Consider the following 14,480-nt stretch of genomic DNA (forward strand, 5'->3'; position numbering starts at 1 on the left):
TGGCGACATTTCCTGAGTATTTCAGCCTTGAAAAACTTCTCCACAAGTGGTGTCTTAAGACACGCCGTTCGGACTCGGCGATAAACAGTAGGTCCCATATCATTGAGCTAAATATGAATCGGGGTGCACTCATTGATATGAGAGAAGTCTCCCTTGTCCCGTATGGGATGTTGTGGAACAATGTTTTTACAACGCTTTACAATCTAAAAAAAAAAAATGTGCAATTGTGAAATTTTGCTGGTTTTGGTTTGTTTTTGTTTTGGTTATCAACTGTTATCTTGATAAAGTTTACTAAATAGTTTCTTTTTACCTTTTCTCTATTTTCGTATCAAAGAGTAAAATCTCTCTTGCTCTCTGAAAAGAAGTTACTGAAAACTATTACTGAAAAAGTAAAAAGACACAACTAATATGTTCAGAAAATCTAATAAACGAGGTACATGAGTGGAGGGTTTAAAAGGAACACTCCTTCTCTGACCATAGGTATATTAGGTTTAAAATATCGTGGCCACCGCCGAACCCGATAACTTTCCGAAATAAATCCAAAACTAATTGGACTAAATTCGGAAAACAAGTTAAAGATAGACTAGGGCAAGAAATTGAGGTTTGCCTAAGCAAAGAAGATATACAGTATGCAAAGTTCATATTCGTACAAATCTCAAAAATGAATAAAATCATTAATAATTCCATATTTTATATAAAAATATGATGCTATTGATAGGGATTACTATAACAAAGAAGGATTTAAAAATAACAAAACAAATTTTTAAGTTATTCCATCATTTAGGTATAGATGGCGCATGTGTGGGTGGCAAAGTTCGTATTCGTACACCTAGAAGCACTATATATTTGTGGTATTTAGGGATTTTCAAAGCAAAATACCACCAATTTTTGTTGGTTTCTTCTTATAGAGTGTCTATGCTGTAGAAAAATGTAAAAATAACGATAATTTAATGAAATAATTTGCATGAATAAAAAGTCGGACGAAAATCCGAAGTACTTAAGAAAAATGTGATAGATGCGATTAACTATGGTATTTTATTCTCGAATTTTGGTCGAAAACAGCTAATAGCAGTCCTTCTGCAACAATATTTGAGGTCTTCTAGGAAAATAAATGTTGTCAGCGTTCGTAAATGCAACGAAATGTAATCCCGTCTAAGGTAACGTAAAGTCATTTTTGGTTTCTATGTCGTTCTGTTCTGTTTTATATTTGGTATAAAATGTATTGAAGTATAAGAATAGGGTTTTGAAAATCTTGTTATGTCAAGACATATCGGAAATTACGAGAAAAAATAGATAATTAAGGGCGAAAATTTCCCCGAAAATAATGCATTTCTTCAATATGTTACCTCACGTTCTTTCTTGTCAAATTTACTTAAATCTTTTGACATTTATGCATTCATGTAGGAGCGTTTGGTAAAGAAATATAATTTTCTACAAATACAAATCATTGTTTTTGCCATTTTATCAACCATAACCCTCGTGATAGTAAGCGTAGAATTTCAGTCGCACGGAGACAGTATAAAGACTTCTACAGTTTAATTGTTCCTCATAATTTCTCACAGTTTTCGATATAAAATAATTTTCGAAACCCTATTCTAAAACTTCAATACACTTTCCGCCAAATATCAGACAGAAATTGTGATTTTTACGACGTAGAAACCAAAACATGTCTTTGCGTTGCCTTAACCCGGATTACGTTTCGTTGGATTTCCGAACGTTGACAACATTTATTTTCATATAAGACCTTGAATATTATTGCATAAGGACTCCTGCTAGCTATTTCCGTTGAAAATTCGAGAAAAAATTGCCATAGTTAATCGTTTCTATGACATCTTTCTTAAGTATTTCGGATGTTCGTCCGACTTTTTATTAATGCAAAATGTATAATTAAGTTATCGTTATTTTCACATTTTTCTACAGCAAAGGTATTCTAAAAGAAGAAAGCAACAAAAATTGGTGGTATTTTGCTTTGAAAATCCTTAAATACCACTAATATATAGTGCTTCTAGGTGTACGAATACGAACTTTGCCACCCACACAGGCGCCATCTATACCTAAATGACGGAATAAATTAAACATTTATTTTCTTATTTTTAAATCCTTTTTCGTTATAGTAATCCCCATCAATTGTATCATATGTGCATATAAAATATGGAATTAATAACGATTTTATTCATATTTGAAGTTTGTACGAATATGAACTTTGCATACTGTAGATAGAAATGTCAATAAACTAACAGAGGCTCTAGTAAGGTCTTCCGAAGAAAGTTGTCCACTTCGAGAGATGAAGTCTGCCTACGAAAAACCCTGGATGACAGGGGAAATTCGTAACAAAGACAAAGAGGTCCGAAGACTTTACAACGTAAAAAAGCAGCTGTATTCTGGGACAACTACCAAAAAACTAAAGGAATACAACAAAATGACAAGAAACGCCAAACGTAACTCCTGGAAGCTTTTTTGTAAACAGGTAGATAGGGTAAATGACGACTCTAAAATTAAAAAAGTTCCCATCTAAAACTCACTCACAACCCGAGCTTATGGTTGATGAAACGGGTAAAAAGATGGAAACAACCGAGGAAACTCTTAGCCTTCTAATGAGAAGCACTTCCCGTCGAGTACTACGGTACACACAGTGTCACCGACGGAGATAGCTTATGCATCAGAAGAAGCACAAAAATTGACAACTTGATGACTAAAAAAGCAATAATGAACTTCTCACAATACAAAGCAGCGGACCAGACCAGATTTTCCCAGCCTTACTTCAAAGGGAAGTGGACTACATTTCGTCCAATCTGGTCGAGATTTTCAATGTTTGCTTAAACTTTGCGTATACTCCATTGGCCTGGCAAGAGCCAAGGGTAGTATTCATTCCCAAGCCCGACAAGGCAAGTTATGCAATACCAAAATTTTATTGCCCAATAAGTTTAACTTCAATGGAACGGACGGTCGGCACCATGATAAAGAGTAACATCTCCAACGATATGCTCAAATACAAACAACACGCATACGTAAAAGATAGATCAGTGGAAACCTCATTACATGAGCTAGTACACCATATGGAGAGAACCTTCGAGATGAAGCTGTATATACTCGCAGTATGCATCGACATCGAAGGAGCGTTCAACAACGTTAGCACCGAAACACTAATCCACTCCTTAGACGAGTTTCAGGTAAACCGGGCCTTGAGGCACTGTATAGACCATATGCTAAAGGCCTCGTCACATAAGAGGATTTCTGGCTTAATTCATTAAGTTGCATGTTCTTCCGGCTTAAGTCAAAAGTCAAAGCATACGAAAATCGTGATTTAACACACATTCAGCCGCGTAGAGATGCGGCCAGAAATCCTCTTTTGTGACGAGGCCTTAAGGAATAGATGGATAAGCTGCGCGCTACAAGACGTAACAAAAAGAGACAAAGTTGGCCAGGGGACGCCACAGGGAGGAACACCTGTGGGTTACCACCATAAATAGTCTACTAAGGATCTTAACCGACGAGGGATTTGAACACATCTGCTATGCAGACGACGTTATAATACTTCTTAGGGAAAAGAATCCAAGTATAGTCTGTAGAAGGGCCGAAACGGCTCTAAAAATAGTTTACAACTGGGCTAGACCGAGAGGTCTAAATGTCAACCATTTTCTATTTGGACTATTATTAAAGAAGTAATTATTGTTTGGCTTACTTCCGTGTCGTCAGATGCTTTGTAGTTTTTAAACTTCGTCAAAATATTTAAGTTGCACACTCATGCATTATTCCTCGAAAATGCATAAGAAATAATACATGTTTGCTTTTTTGGAGCAAGTAGCAGTTGTTAAGTACTACGGCGTTAAGAAACATAATACTTACAACATTTGAAGTCATTTGCCAAGCAACTGACGATACAGAAGTCAACCCATCTGACGATACGGAAGTCAGCCTTTCTTTGCATATAACTTTTACAGAATTCGACTTTATCAAGGCGCGCTATCTCCGGAGCCTTTAGTAAAAAAAATCTGAAAATATACAACAAAATATAAAGGAAATCAAAAACCACGTTTTAAAAAGTTTCCTATTTCATTCAGAAATCCATATGTACCATGGCACAATTACCCAGGTAGTGGCATCGTAAAATTTTGAATATGTTATGTCAAAACTTTCTTTATGTTGTTGGGGAAATTACAACAAAAATAATTTTTTTATAAAGGAATTTGACTTTTCATATTCGATCAGCTGGTGTGATACCACTACCTGGTAGTTCTGCCATGATATGTACATATTTTCGGAACGTTCAAAGCCCAATTTTCGGGACATATAAACTTCGCCCAGATCAATTATGTATACACATATTGTTGTGCTCAGGACAAATACCTATCTGTTTTTCAAAGAAATCGGGAGGTCATGCCTAAATCCGTGTCAGTCACATGCCAAGCAGATGTTTTGCACACAATCGTCAATCCTTGACCGACATGCTCAAACTATTAGTCCCAATTTACATTAGGCGAGTTTACTTGCGGCAATTGTCAGTTTGATGGAGAGAGAGAGAGAGGTGAGGTATATGGTAACCCTTTGCCTCTCAACACCCTCTCTCACCCACAAACTGACAATTGCCGCAAGTAAACTCGCCTAATGTAAATTGGGAATTACTTACAGAACTTCTTCATTAACCCACTTAGCGCCAAGAATTTTTTGCGAGAAAACTTAATTTTTTTATGAAAATTATATTAATGAGGCTTTTTAAGCATTTTTATAAAATAATTTATTTCTCTATAAAATATAATTAAAAAAAATAAGTTTCAGTGTTTTATTTAGAAATGCCCTTAAAACTAGGAAATAATTTGTCGCTTAGCCTCAATAAATATATTCTTTCTCATTTTTAGTAAATACATTTTTTTGACCACTGAGAACAAAATTATAGTCAATTTAGGCCGAAAATTTATATAAGAACTTTAAAATGCCTGAAATCGTGTTGTACCGTTATATAAAGGCTATACCAAAACCTGGACTTATGTCCATAATTTTTGGTGGGAAAGTTTCTGTACCATTGGGGACTCCAAATGCCAAGTTACAGCCAATTTTGGCTAAAAAAGGAAGATCAAAACCTTAAAACACTTGAACACTATATGGGGGCTATATCAAAACCTGGACCTATGTCAACAATGGTGGATAAGTTTCTGTACCATTGGGGACTCCAAATGCCAAGTTACAGCAAATTCGGCCTCAAAATGAAGATAAAATCATAATACTTGAAATCGGTTGGGACCGCTAAATGGGGCTATACCAAACCCTGGACCTATGTTTCCCAAATTTTTGGTGGGGAAATGTCTGTATCATTGGAAATGCCAAATGACAGCTAATCGGGCAAAAATGTACGACTATATGGGGGCTGTAGGAAAAATTGGGCCAATATTCATGTATTGTCATCCAAATCTGAAAAGTGTGCAAAGTGTCAGTTCGATTGGCCAACTGCAACTGTGTGGAAAATGAGCTACCAGAGTTGAAAGTTAAATAAAACACCGTTGAAACACTGTAAAATGGACTAATCTTTCCCAGTGGGAAAATGGGGAATGTATTACCTTTGTAATCGAGAAAAGAATGCAAATGACCAACAAATTGCACATTGATTATCCATTATACTCCCCAATCTAACGGTTATGGAATCAATACACAGACAATTCGTAGATTACACACTCATTTCTGGACACAAGAAAAGAATGCATTATTTTCCTAGGACATGGTCCGTGTTAACAATAATGTATTCTGGAATCAATAAACCATAGTGTTTCTGCATTACCTTCTCGTTTACCACTGCTTCCATTTTCCCACTGGGTTGTTTTAATTTCATATTCATGTATTGTCATCCAAATCTGAAAAGTGTGCAAAGTTTTAGTCCGATTGGTCAACTGCAACTGTGTTAAAAATGACTTACCAGATTTGAACTAAACGGACCAAAGCAAGTTAAATAAAACACTGTAAAAACGTAGTTTTCCTGTAATCGGGCCTTCTTTTAAAAATGCCGAAAACTTGGAAGTATAATATCGGTGTATTCTTACATTACAATCCCTTGGTTTTGATGAAGAAAATACTTTTACTATATTCCAAACAAATCCCTGAATTTATTTGAATGTAACATTTATGATTAAATTTATGATTTTAAATTTATATGGCATATTTAATTTTTCATCAAAAATCGAAAATTACAAAATTTTAAGCAAAATGAAATGAAACTGAATAAGCGTGGAATGATAGATAATAGACAATTCTATAACAAAATGCAAAAAAACCACGCAAAAATACCCGAGTTTTACGTCAATTTTTGCAACCATTTTTTGTGGCGTTTAAACGACCAGTGGCTCTAAGTGGGTTAATGTCCCCTACATTTGGCCTATCGAATGCCTTCAATACCGCCATCCATGCCAAGCTGTCCCGCTAACCCCACTCACCTGTCTCCTCTCTTTATGGACCCAACCAGCACAAGTTGCAGAATTTTCGAGTCTGAATACAGAACGTGATAACTAATACACGCACGATACAATAGGTGTGTTCGTTTACTCAACAATTTGTACAAGTTCAGTAACTTCTTGTAATCGACGACAACGCCCAGGAACAATTTGTATCTAGTTGGGACACCCATACAAATTTCGAGTAAACGAACACAAATAACATTTCTTCCCAATTGATTGACCATAACTGCCGAAAATACAATTATTTTATTTTAATAGAAATTCAATTTCGTTTATTTTATTTGTCGAGGAATGAAAATTAAATACAAAATTAAAGGAATTAGTTAATGAATAATAATACAACGAAAAACAAATGTATGCATATATTTATATGTATATAATGAATGGAATGGAAATGTTTTCATCTCCACTAAAAGCGAATGACTACTCCTAAAGATGACTCATCGTCTAATACTTAAATGTTACAAACTAAGGATAAATTAATTCAAATACTCAGCAATGTGAATTGTGATTTGTTGAATGTCTGTGTTCTACACTAGGACTGACTGCAAACACATTACTTCTCCTCCTTCGATTCAGCCGGCTGATTTTCCTCGGAATTTTGTTTCACATTCAGATGAGCCGGTCCAGTTTGCTGAATTTGTATGATACGTTCATTTGATTTATCCTCAATTTGAGGCTTTGGAACACTAACAGTTAGGACGCCATCAGATGATAGGGTCGATGCAACCTTATCGGCATCATAACCTTTGGGAAGGACATAGCGTCGTACAAAATGCCGCTCTATGAAACCGTGCTCATCCTCGCGTTCTTCATGTTTACCTTCAATGACGATGCAATTGTCCACCACTTTGACAGTCAGTTCATTGGGCTTGAATTGTGCCACATCCATGCAAACTTGGAAACCATCTTTACCAATGGGCGATACACGGGATTCTTTCTTTTCACCACGGCGAGATTTGACTGCTTGACGTTCGCTTAGGCGATTCAACAAACTTAAGGGCAGTGTATAGCCAACAGAGTTGGTTATGGGTTCACGGTGAGCGTGGCTATGGATTAAATAGGGCGAAAGACCCAAACCAAAGTCATTTCCATAGTAAGATGGAGCTTCACGATCCAATTCGTCAAGAAGGTTCAACAACAATGCTAGGCTTGACATGTTTTTAAATTTTGTACTCCTGAACGACAATTTAACTTGCTTCACTTTGTGCACTTCTGTTATTTATCGCAAAACACCGCAATTTTTCGCTGTTGTTAACTGTTCGAATGCTGAAACTGAATTGAATGTTGCCGGCCTTGTGTTCTGCTTTTATATTTGTTTGACATACCTTCATGAAAGAGCGGGTAAATTCTAGAATTTTTTATTTAAAGAAAAATAAGAGAGTTTTACCTTTGTTTTTTTGCTCTTTGTTTCAAAAGAGTGAAAGAATTAATAAGGAGAATACTGCACTCTTAAATAAAGAGTCTTAATATGTCCAATTGTAAAGAGAGAGAGAGATAGAGACAGAGATATTTAAGAGAATTGTTATTGTAGTAAAAAAACATAACATATGTATGTACATATGTATAATTTTTTGCACACTACGTTTGTTTTGCTAAATTTTAGCAGCTAAAATGTCGCAATATTGAACATCCCTTGATGCAGGGTGTATTGAACAAAGTAACCCAATGTATGTACATACATATGTATGTATGTACGACGTACATTGCACGTACATAATTTTTGAAATTTATTTGTTGCGTTTGTTTTGCACTATACTGTATATACTTACGTACGCAATGTAAATACATATATACAATAGGCCGGGCGATTTGAAAACCTTAATGAGCCCTTCGCGTTTCTGATTCCTGGGATTGAACTGAGCAAAAAAGTCCACTAGACCATAGGTCTACCGCGAAAATCGAGCCTCCCGATTTTGACTTTAAGTTTTTTATCCAAGTTTTTTGGACATTTAAGCATATAACGGCCAAACCATGGAGATTTTCGATCCAACACAAAAATTGTAGCCAAGACAGTGATTAAGAACTCTCTAATACATCGCAAAAGCATTGGAACGCTCCTTCAGGCAGTTTTGGCCTTGAGAAGGTGCAAACTTTTCGGGAAATGTCGATAAATGACACAGTTGTACAAAAGTTGACCAGAAAAATATTCAAGCGTTCTGATGCAAAATTCTTTTTTTCACAACGGATTTATATTGATCCTTCTTCCTTTTAAAGGGGTGAATATTATCTTTCGAACAAGTTATTATTTTTTTAATCGGTTCACAAATGGCTAAGTTATAGTGGTTTCTGTCTGAAAACCCCCACAAAAAAAAACTGTTCAAAAATGTCCTTCCATTCAAAATTCTAGAAAATGCGAGAACTAAAGAGAACGTATGTGCACAGCGTTGCTCTTTCAGTGAGAGTTTTCTCTTTTGTCATTTACTTATTCTCAATTGCAAGCAGGCTGCAGTTTCTTTCCCACCAACATATTTCGCCATATAAACTTGTAAAAGTGTCGTTCTGCTCTTATTTAAGTATTGAATACAGACAAGTTCTGGTCATTTAACACAAGTTCTGTGCGCTTCTTTGTTAATTTTGCAACTTGCTTTTGTGTTGAATAAACAAACAAAAAAAAAAAATAAAAATAAAACGTACGACGTGCAGATAATTGTGTGTATCTATTCATTGAAAAAATGTCTCTGGTACCGGTTTTAATGCATTTGGCTCGAGATTTGGACGCTGAACATCGCGGTTTAGATGAATGGGATCGATTATTAGATGATGATTTTGGTTTCGGCATCAATCCAGTTGATATATTTCGTCCACGTTTAGCCCAACTACATGCTAGACGCCCATTTTATTCGCCCTATTTGCTGGGTGGTCGACGTCACAACCATCATCGCCAACATCGTGAACGTAATGAGTTGACTAGTGTCATGCCAACTGTGGGCAGTGATGGAGGCTTTCAGGTGTGTATGGATGTGTCACAATTTAAGCCCAGCGAGTTGACCGTAAAAACTGTGGATAGAACGGTCGTAGTTGAAGGCAAACATGAGGAACGTGAAGACGATCACGGCATGATTCAGCGTCATTTTATACGTAAATATACTCTGCCGAAGGATTTCGATCCAAAAGATGTTCAATCAACAATTTCCTCGGATGGTGTTCTCACCGTAAAGGCACCGCCTCCTCCAAATAAAGCCATTAAAAATGAACGCATCATTCAAATTCAACAGACTGGTCCGGCTCATTTGAATGTCAAGCAGCCGGAATCGGCTCAGGCTATAAAACAAGCCCAAAATGGCGCGGCTGCTGGAGAAAAAGCTGTCGAAGAAACTGGTGCCAAATAAGCAACGTCTAATTCAATTAAATGTAGTTTACATTCCCCATCATATTAATACATTACATTTTTTCTTCAAAACATTTCATATTTCATTAATATTATTTTAATTTTCATTTATCAAAACTGCTTACTTTGAACGAGAAAAAAGACTTGATTTTTTTATTGAATTGAATAAAATGAATTTCCAAATACATTGAACTTTTATAAAAAAAAGAAAATTTTTTTATTTTCATTCGGGAAGACGACAAAACGTTAGATCGAGGGAAATTTTAACCTGTAGGTCGGTCACAAACACCCAATTCAACACTCTAGAAGTTGAATGGAAAATTGTGGCGTCTAGCCCCACATCGCGCCAAGATCGTTATCCCCGGCCAATTAGATTAGTATAGATGTCATAGAACTGGTAAGGATACCATGCTCAGTTTACAATTGGTTAAGTTGTTCAGACAGTCAACATCGAAAAAGACAAAGTTGTTGGTACCAATATGCGTAAAACGCAATGGACTCGTATAAACAGCTGAAGTTGGAAACTGCAATTTTAATGCAGGTCGATTTTGGTTACTTCAGAACCACCATCAATAAACAAACATCAGTTTTGAGTTGGACTGAGCAAGCAACTCAAAAATAAAATAACTTTTTGGCAGATCAAATACACCCTGACGAAGAATGAAGGTAAAAACTTCGATAGAAAACTCAAGTAGATGAAGTCCCACCAAAACTTGGAGTAAGTAACCCATGTTCGCACGGGAATTAAGGGGTCGATTATGGATAGCAACTCAACTGTAGTTGCGTTGCCAGAAGAGAAAATCATGCAATTAATGGGCCGATTCCGTACAGCGAGGCGAGTCGTGTCGCGTTGCCAGTTGCAATTTTTCCATTACGTATGGCAAAAGTCGCACGACGACGTCAAATTTTGTCGCCATAATGTTCATTTTCCGGCGAGAACAAATTAGCTGTCGCGTTCATTTTTACTAACGAATAAAAAAAAATAAAAATAACTTGTTATCGACGATTATTTTCTATCGCTGTACGTAGTGTATTTTTTAAATTTTGTCACAGAGACGATAGACGACGCGACATGACTCGCCTCGCTGTACGGAATCGGCCCATAAAATGAGCAAAAAGACGAAAATTTGTGTCAATTTGTCAGCTATTAATTTATTTGTAAAAAAGTAAATTTTAATGCGGAAATAGAAAATTCTATTCCTAATTTGCTATGGTCAACGCAACTGGAGTTGGGTTGCTATCCATAATCGACCCCTAAGACTTTGTTCAATGGGCAGATACCAAAATGACAACGCACTAAAATATCGTCTACCTCATACTTACCCTTTGAAACATTCGTCAGCCACTAAAATATGCTTATTTGTAAATAATTTCAGTTAACTGGTTCTGGTTCCTCTGTGTACAACACACAATTTTTTAACATGAACACGCTGCGTCTATAAACGATCGGGAGAAAAATTATTGGATTTGACAGGGCGTGTATTGAGTATTGTCAACTAGGTCTATATATATATACTAGCCCATGGGCTTTAAAATAATAACCTAAAAAACTTTTGAATTATAACCTGAAAAACTAATAGAAACAACAACGTATACATACCTTAAATAAATGTTTGTGGAAATGTCGTGACCAAAAAGCACAAAAAAGGTCTAGTACCAATTGAGGTGAATATCAGAAGTGGCAACAGTGTCTTCAAGTTGCTGGTAAACTCCGCCCCTTTTATTATTTATCATTTGAAAAATTGTTCTGTAATTATGCAAAAAACTCAAATGCAACATACCTTTTCAATGTTTTCGAATTCCTGTTGCATTACAATGCAATAAGCCGGGCTGTGGTAAGCAAATGTCAGCGTTACGCAGTGGGAGAATATTCAAAGCTGCCAGAATGTTGTCGAGGACTGCAACAGGACACCACTGAACCCTATTCATGGGGAGAGGAAGATTTTACCGGTGCATCGTACAACAAGAACTTCCCTGTCATAATTAGTGAACATTCAATTGAACGATCCGGATCACTGTCCTCGTTCAAAAACGAATGAGTAACATTATGAGTCGGATAATATTTAGGGGTCGGAATGAGCAAAAAATTTATTTGTAGAAAATACAAAGATATACAAAAAGCTAGACCTGACCTGGCAATGAAAGTAGAACATATCACCTTTACAACGATGTAACGTAGGTAGTCGTAGGAGGTCAAACAACGAAGATATCGCAATAGTCGCTAATAGAACCCAACTTTTCATTTTTGCGATTTTAATAATAATGACGGATATATCACACCATTGGTTGGGGAATTTATAAAAGCAAAGCATGACTAAGAAAGTTGAAAATCCCATCTTTAAAAAAAATTATGCAAAGTAGGTTGTCGTTGGTAGTCAAATAATAGAGATATCGCAATAGTCGGTAATGCATCCCTTTTTTCCACTTTTTCTGCAATCACACTACAATTTGATCGGATCATCAAGAAATTTTCTCACAGATGTCGATAGTAGTCAAATGTAAAATTAAATATTAATTAATTTGGCGCAGTTCGCCTTAAGTCATTTGGTATAAAAGCCAGATAGTCCCGGTCCACACTGGAGTAAATTTCATTAAAAAAGTTCATGAAATTAGGTGTTCTTAGGCCGAATTCCCCATTACGGCAATTTCATGATTTTACTCTACTGTGGAACTCAATCTAGAGACTCATAATTTCATGTTAAAATTTCAGTGAAATTATTCTAGTGTGGCCCGGGACATAGGTGAAAACATTCGTATCTCCCTAAAAGAAATGTTTTCGAGTGAAAAGATTATGCACAGAGTTAGTGGTGTAGGGTATCACATAGTCGGCCCCGTACCGACTATAGCCTTTTCTCACTTGTTATACCCTCAGCATTTATACTAATTATACCCTAAGCATTTATGCTAACGAGGGTATATACACTTTCATACGGGCAAAATGTGCCTCATCGAAATAATGGTTTTAGACCCCAAGTACATATCGCTCATTTACTCAAAGAGTGACACATTTCAAAAAATCAAGTTTCGAGAAAAACGCGTTTTAATTTATCGATTGAAATTTGACTTCCCAACTTTAAAAGATTATTACACAAAAACTAAAATAACTAGTTGGACCATATTTTGCAGAGAACTAGCCAGATATCAGTGCTAAATTTCTGTGCAAGTTCAAGCATGACTTGAAGTGTTTTAGTGCTTCATAAATGCAAAAAACTTTTTTGATGATTTATGCCAAACTCCTAGAAAATAAGCTGTAACTCGTTGAGTTTTAGAGATATCAACTTGAAAATTTGACACAAGATAAAGTAGATGTCGTAGAAAAAATAGAAATTAAAAAACCCATTTTTTGAGTTATGCCACTCTTTGAGTAAATGAGCGATATGTTTGGACGAAATGTGTTTCAGACAATTTGGAGTCGATTGAGCAATGTCCGTCCGTCTGTCTGTCTGGAGCGCACGATAACTCTCGAACGGATGAACCGATTCGGCTTTCATAATATTTTGCCCAAAATTAGTTTAAGTTCGAAGATGAGCTATATCGGTCCACTCCTTCCGGTACCTCCCCCACAAAAGTTCGAAAATGTTCGGAAAATTTGTGCGCACGATAACTCTTGAAGGGAGTAACCGATTTGGTCCATACTTTGCCCATCGTGGAGCGTGTACCTGACTTAGATCAGGTTTTAATATCGACTCAATCGGGCCACTCCGTCGGGTACCTCCCACACAAAAATTTGTAAAAGTTCAGTTTAGGACCATCTTTCAAATCGCTTTGATTTTTGCTTTAGCAACTTGTATTCACTGCCCTCCATACGACGGTATAAGTTTCATCAGGGGCAATAGCCTGAAAGTTGCAAAAAAACCCCTATGACACCGTGTAAGGAGGTTGGATGGCAAAATAACTCTCGAACAGGTCTGCCGATTCGGTCCAAAGTTTGGCCTTAATAATATTTTGTCCAAACATAGTTTAAGTTCGAAGATAAGCCCTATCGGTCCACTCCTTCAGGTACCTCCCCCACAAAAGTTCCACGATAACTCTTGAAGAGGGTGGCCGAATTGGTCCATACTTTACACATCCTAATATATCTACCAGATATAGATCAGATTCAAATATGGACTATATTTGTCCACTTCATCCGGTACCTCCCACACAAAATTTCGGATACATGTTCACTTTAAGACCTGCTCCCGAATCACTTTGATTTTTGTTGAAGCAACTTGCATTCGCTGCCTCAATTGCGATGGTGAAAGTTGTTTCAGGGGCAAGTCCATACTTCTTGAGCAAACATCCCTGAAGTTGTAAAATCCCCTATGGTACCATATGCAGTGGCTGGAGATCCATTATTTTTAGTATCTCCTCCGCAAAATTGACCTGTATTAATGAACACATTCAGAGCAAAGACGCTACGCTATCCCAATTTTAATATTTGGAATTTTACCAGTCAAAAGCGTATGTACAGGGGTAGTGGTGTAGGGTATCACATAATCGGCCCCGACTATAGCCTTGGTTCACTTGTTATTAGTTAATATAATCAAATAAATAACAAATTGAAGTACATATGGCGAAAACCAAAAATGTTTTACAATCGATGAATCCGAGTTACACCCATTCAGAATTCGCGAACCGTTAACATATTCTATATAGAATGATATACATTCTTTAAAATGAAGTGTTTTAGGAGGAATCCCATAAGGTCGACCATTATAATTAATTTA

The 14,480-nt window shown here is 36.4% G+C and overlaps 2 protein-coding genes across 3 annotated transcripts; one reads left to right on the plus strand and one right to left on the minus strand.

Annotated features, from left to right (window-relative positions):
• Positions 1-6,684: 6,684 nt before the first annotated feature.
• On the minus strand, positions 6,685-8,747 carry LOC141401997 (heat shock protein 23-like). 2 transcript variants are annotated; one of them, XM_073982600.1, is made up of 3 exons: positions 8,213-8,747; positions 7,831-7,905; positions 6,685-7,768 (listed from the first exon to the last, which is right to left on the minus strand). In XM_073982600.1, exon 3 carries the CDS (start codon positions 7,597-7,599, stop codon positions 6,997-6,999), a length of 603 nt encoding a protein of 200 aa, XP_073838701.1. In that variant the 5' UTR covers positions 7,600-7,768; positions 7,831-7,905; positions 8,213-8,747; the 3' UTR covers positions 6,685-6,996. The 2 variants fall into 2 exon arrangements, with proteins under 2 accessions (XP_073838701.1, XP_073838700.1); XM_073982599.1 differs by lacking the exon at positions 7,831-7,905 and having other exon boundaries at positions 6,685-7,791.
• A 194-nt stretch (positions 8,748-8,941) lies between these two features.
• Positions 8,942-9,976, plus strand: LOC141400644 (heat shock protein 27-like). Its single transcript, XM_073979938.1, has one exon. The coding sequence runs from the start codon at positions 9,116-9,118 to the stop codon at positions 9,770-9,772; it is 657 nt and encodes a 218-aa protein (XP_073836039.1). The 5' UTR covers positions 8,942-9,115; the 3' UTR covers positions 9,773-9,976.
• Positions 9,977-14,480: the final 4,504 nt, after the last annotated feature.

The sequence above is a fragment of the Musca autumnalis genome, unplaced genomic scaffold (assembly GCF_047663935.1).
Source record: "Musca autumnalis isolate F117 unplaced genomic scaffold, ASM4766393v1 scaffold_4, whole genome shotgun sequence".
NCBI lineage: Eukaryota > Metazoa > Arthropoda > Insecta > Diptera > Muscidae > Musca > Musca autumnalis.